This window comes from Opisthorchis viverrini (assembly GCF_000715545.1).
Source record: "Opisthorchis viverrini unplaced genomic scaffold opera_v5_255, whole genome shotgun sequence".
Lineage (NCBI taxonomy): Eukaryota > Metazoa > Platyhelminthes > Trematoda > Opisthorchiida > Opisthorchiidae > Opisthorchis > Opisthorchis viverrini.
In genome coordinates, this window is record NW_008751911.1 from 666,618 (window position 1) to 672,617 (window position 6,000).

The following is a 6,000-nucleotide window of genomic DNA, read 5'->3' on the forward strand; positions in this document are numbered from 1 at the left end:
TACTGTGCACAGGTGTTCGCGAAGCCCGCTGGATAGGGGCACCTATTTTGACCACCATTAGGGATAAGTATTAAGTCTCGAACCACCGCATCTGTTGGATTAGCTGAACCCTGTCTGACTTCAGTAAGTTGGTCTGTGATCAGGAGGCTTTCGAGTTATTTTTCGAACTTGGAAATTAGTTAAGAGAGACCTTTCACCACCAGTCGAAGAGCCCTCATCAGTGCATAGTTCTGTGGCACTTACTCCTTACCTATGCTGCAATCTCGCGACTGGGCCAATAAAATTCCGGGAAGGCTAATTAAATCAGGAGATACTAGCAATTAAGAAAGAAGCACCTATCTAACAACGAGTTTTCGACTGGTAATGTAGCGTCTGCAGGCTGGCTGCGAAACTGGGCTCAAAGATGAACAGCCACCTGATCAGCAACGCATAAACAAACTAACAGTGTTTTGACGTATTACCTTCTGTATTTTAATCCTCCCCCTATTGGCTGGTCATAGGAACGACCACGGGCTATGACGATCATTTGTCGGCTTTTTATCGTGCGGATTAGTCCGATCCGCTTGCTATTGTATGCAATTCTGGCCATATTATTTGCTGCTTATGGAAGGCAGTGATCGTGTGCGCTGCGCAGCCGTTCTACTCTCCTGCTTAACTATTTGAATTTCTCGAACCCATGGTTTGGCATATATTTGGTGCAATTTAATCCTTTAAAGTACCGAAGCCGTCATGTTGCGAGCCTGGACCTAAAAGGTTGCTTGATGTACCTGGAACATTCTGATGGTTCGTAGCAAATAATACTCTTGTCTCTGTCACCTTCTGTTCTGGATAAAACTCTTATCCGTTATGCAGTCGAGCAACATCTGTAATGTACCGAAGTTTCAAACTGTTGTTAGCTATTTCAGGTGATTCTGCCGACGCAACCTCAGTCATTATGGGCCTCTTTCATGACCTTCCTTCAAATAGATTCTATCGGTTACAACTATCAGTTACAACTCTGCGGTCCATCGCTGTTTTGTCGTCTGTTTGTCCGTCATGGAAACATGCTTCTCTTGCATCTCTGCCCCAAATAGTGCAGATTAACCAACTACTAGATAGACACATCTGTCGTTTCACTCAGTTGCGATTTGTCCCGAGAAGGTTGGACAATCCAACTGTTTTGGGGGAACTGGTGTGGCCTCATGGGAATGGCCTTGTCGACTCACTTGCTGAAATTGTCGAATTTTCTGGTATGTGTTGTTAAACGAAAGCCTTACAACGTCTTCATTTGAATGAGTTCGACAGACCGTGCATAGGCAACGTTGTTTCATCGGTTCGTAACTGATTTACGCCCCGTTGGGACAGTGGAAACTCATGCACTCATTAATATGCAGTGACTTTCTGTAACCATAAAAGCTCAGTCTTCTTGTGTCACTAGTAAACAGTGAGTACCATTTACGAACTCGCCACTGCGCTAACTTTGGGAAACAAAGGAACGACCTTATTATGGTGACCCCACCAGTCGGCGCTCAATTTTAATCTCTACTGTTTGTTTAGTAGTAGGTGAAATTTAACGGAATCTCTAAGAGCACCGAAGTTAAATAGAGGTGGGAAGGCTTTAGTGGTGGGACTCCATAAATCCGGTTGTCACGTCAAGCACACATGAACGAACCGGCTTCTTAGTTCAGCTTTGTCTGACCTTCAAACACTGATGCTATGTCCATATCCCCGCTTGCTTCCAGGTGTCTTAGCAAGTTTGATGGATCAATCTGTAGGTTGTGTTAAGCGATGCAATACACGTAAATTTCAAGTAAAAATGTATATGAAGCCAAGGTGTTCGCCAGGAAACTCCCTCCGTCCCGGTTTCTCAGCGGTCAGCGGCACTCCTTTTCTCCGGTATGCTACAGATGCTACCGAGTTTAATAGATTCGGCGTATGGTGGATTTTGCTGAATTTCGGTCACAAGCATCAGTTTATGTACATCTCATATGATTTCTGTGCTATTTTTCCATATTCTACAGTTGTGGAAGTTCGCCTACAAGCTGACCCTGAATACTCTAACCAAACCGATGGATCTCGTCCAAGCTGCCACCCACATGCCCCTTAGCCCAGGTTTATTCGTAAAGCGCATGTTCTCCATTCTCAACTTCAGTCAGAATGATATCAGAAAGGCTATCCAGCGTGTACAGCAGCTTGAAGGTGAGTTTACTGTTTGCGCGCTGACCTCACACTTCGCGTAGTCTTAACTACGTAACTTGTTGATATTATCTTGTAAACCACCGATAACTTGATTGTGGTACTTTTCGACAGTTTCTTGCCATAAGCGAGACTACTCACAAGATTGCTTAAAACTCCACGATCAGCTAGGCGCAGCCCCCGCTTTCCCATCAACCTTATGTCCTATTTAAACCCGAATAGGACGGATTGTGACGAATACACTCATTTGCGCATCAATTTGGTTTCCACGGGAGACTCAAGTGAACCACAGTTGAAGAACATCATAAACGAGAGATTCACCTGAGTCTCCCGTGAAAACCAACTTGATTTGCAAATAAGTGTATTTGTCGAAATCAGTCCAATTTGGGTTTAATCATAACATAAGGTGGCCAGAAACTCGAGGACTGCGCCTACCTGATGAGCCCCAAGAAGATCGAAACCGGTCGTGGGCTATTTTCAGTTTCCTTTATGATGAAGTACTGCGACATCTCGAATATTATACCAACTGAAACATGAGGCAACCTTTGTGCAGCAAGTTCAGTTGAAGAACATCATAAATGAGAGGTTCACTTGAGTCTTCCGCGAAAACCAAATTGATTTGAAGATAAGTGTATTTGTTGCAACTTCTTGTCATGTTTACTTTCGAAACCACTAGTATTGCTCGAACCCAAGAGAGAGAGAGTAACAAGCAATAGGAGTTGACTTGGTCCGCTGATTTTCCCGGTGGAAAGCCGCCACTATCTACATGTTTAACTTCAGTCGCTGGACTAATCATTCAACTGGACGTTGTCTTAAGGCATCGCTTGCGGGAAGATACTCGTGTTGTTTAAATTATCTCTACCTTCTCATAGAAAGCCAACTTTGCTGAGAAGGACGGAGAGGAGAGCATCGATAAAACTGCTTATATGTATTTGTAGCACCTATCGCTAATGTGGATACACTGGCCTCAGATTAAGCTAGGTATATTGTCTGAGGACTAATAGACGGAACGTCTGTGCACTGAGTCTATCACATTTATGCTACCTACCAAAGCCAAAACCATCGAAAATGAACCAACAAATAGTCGAATATTTTCGGTGTTTATTACTTGGATCACTGTAGCCTTCAAGTGTGGTTTTCCTCCCGAAAGTCAATTTGCCAAGGTGAACACATACCACCATTCCTTCGTCGGATCACATGTTCGACCGGCTCTGTGAGGCCTTCCGGACTTTCACGAAATTGAACCCCACATTCTGCGACTTCAGAATTTTGGTTCCTCAGATTGTAGCGATGACCATCGGCCGCTTCGCTGATCGAAGTGAAATCAGCGAAGTAGTCTAATGGTGTGCCAGTATTTTGGGCTGCATACGTTGGAAGCAAATGGACACTTTACGGAACTGCGGAGATTAGTTTCAATGAGGCCGTGGGTATGGTATCTACTGTCAATGACTACTCAAGGTAGCCGATATTAGAAACGTATTCTTACACCACACTTTCCAGTGTTTTTATTAATTTTAGGGGCTATCGATGACCGCCACTCCTGTGTATCTGCTTTACTTGGTTTTCGTCATCATGAGTAAATGAAGGGTCCACTGAAATCCATTTACCAAACGTTATAGTTTATCGCAAGCGAGGATTCGTGTCTTTTTACAAGATCGGACTTAATGAGTTACTGTTTCTAGAGGCCATACAAAACTTTTCTAATCGTATAGTAATGGTCCTCAGCATTCACTCTGTCCGTGTGTGTGCACTTCCAACAATTTTCGGACAATCCCATGTTTGTGGGTTGTTATCTATCAGGTTTTTGTGGAGGAAGAACGATCAGTTGGGGTGAACCGTGTGACTGATCACAAGTAGTGAAGTGGCCTAGGTATGTCGATAGCCAACCAAAACTAGTCATGCCTAGCTTATTGACCTCGTTGTCTTCATTTCTGTAATCCATTTTTAACCGTACGCGACTAACACAGTTCTCGCTAATCTTATGCCCACGAATACCACATTGGTAGCTTTTTCATAGTTTTGTCAGCGCATCAGCACTACGCTGTTCCTAATGTATGCACGGATAATGTACTCGTGGGCCAGATATACTGTCCTCAGCCTCACTACAGAGTGGGATACTGCGAGGGTCTCGTGTGATGCCGATTACTTCTCAGTGAGGATCACGCAGTGTTACTCCCTTTCAACACGAATTTATTCGGCTTTTCACATCGAACTCTAATTTTAGCTATGATCGGCTACAGTAAATTCAGCTAATTACAATGCCCTTTGCGTCCTTTTAGCGGCTTTTCCGGATCAAGCCATTCCAGATTCGCTACTCATTCGCCCTTGTGTCAAGGCCGGATATGCAACTTGCGCGTCATACCTCCTCCCATGGGAAACTTCCAGCCCAACGACTTATGTTCATCCTTCTCAGTGTATTAGTGTATCTGAATTAGCCTACCTGATCCGGTCGATCGCTGCTGAGCGATTGGTTCAATTGTGTAAGCCAGTGCTGTTGTTTAACACAAACACTGATGGTACCAGTCTTCAAACGCTGTATGCTCGAGCTGCATCCGTAACACATCCTGAATCAATCCTCTTGGTCAGAAGTAGTTCAGGATGCACGGTGATAGGTGCATTTTGTTCCCATCGCTGGCAAGTTCCTAAACGGCCCAGTTACTTTGGTAATGGTATGTGTTTTTTGTTCCGAGTTCGGCCGGGGCCGATCGCCATCTATTCTTGGGTTGGGGCTCGAGATTCGTCAACCGTCCATGAAGGATGCAGCCAAAGCTTTCAGTATGCAACTGCTGATGGGATACAGGTCGGCGGGCCATCTACTTCGGGACTACCAGGCCTGGGTTTGGACGTCCAACTTTCCACCGGAACCAGTGGTCCTAGCGCAACTTTTGACAACCCTTGTCTGATATCGGATGTTAGTGATATGACAGCACAGTTCGGCGCAAACAAAGAGGCTTGCAGCTTCTCTGTTGGCTTGGTCGAACTGATAGGTTTTGAAGACTTGTGAATGTTTCGGAAGGAAGATTCTGTACTTTGTCTATTCTAGTCAAGGCACTGTCTCATTGCCCTGTTCCCTCCCTGAATCGTTGTTTTTTTAATTCTCCGTTCCCTTCAAACGCTGTTTGTTTTTTGTTTTCATTGTGTTGCACTGTTTGTTTTGTGGACCTGCATTTCTTATTTCCATATCAGTTGCTTTCTCTCATCCCCAATTTATGCCCGCAATGGGTCACCAATTCTTTGGGTGGAACATCGTGCTATCTAGTGGCTCTTATGATCTGCCGTCCTTTCCGTTTCGTATCCTGTTTTTTTAATGTGATCATATAGTTCTATGGTGCTGTATTTTCACCGCTTTCATATTAAAAAACTATCAGTTATTTATTTTTATATTTATTAATATACTCACTATTACAACACCGAATAGAAAGACGCCTCTCATGTCACGCGCTCTTTGTCTTACGTTCATTCATTGTATTCTTTACTGAATTGCTCACTGTGCAACCAGAAAATATAATTAACGTATTCCAATGCCTGATGAAATTGATTTTACATGATATCACAAAGACTTGGTTCTTAGGGTCACTATGTACATCACGCAGTTGTCCATTAATCCGCATGCGTTAGCTTCCCGTCACGTCTGCAGGAACAAACGCGACACGCCCTAAACTGTGGTTTCGGTGCTACTTTGTTTTCTTTTGTTCTTTGTAGAAAACTGTCCATTTGTCTTCGAACCTGAAGTCCATCAACGTTTTCACCCAAAGTGGAAGCATGTACATGGGTTGGGCTATTTTGAAACACCCATGGCAAGGTACTATTTACACTAGATTTTAC

The 6,000-nt window shown here is 43.9% G+C and overlaps 1 protein-coding gene across 1 annotated transcript in view; it reads left to right on the forward strand.

Moving 5' to 3' along the window:
* Positions 1-6,000, forward strand: part of T265_14755 (hypothetical protein) — a gene marked incomplete at both ends in the record, with an annotated part of 28,955 nt that extends 22,955 nt beyond the window's left edge. The window contains 2 exons of the mRNA XM_009175083.1: positions 2,001-2,178; positions 4,455-6,000. Coding sequence (XP_009173347.1) covers positions 2,001-2,178; positions 4,455-5,179 — 903 coding nt within the window. The remainder of the gene's footprint in view (positions 1-2,000; positions 2,179-4,454) is intronic.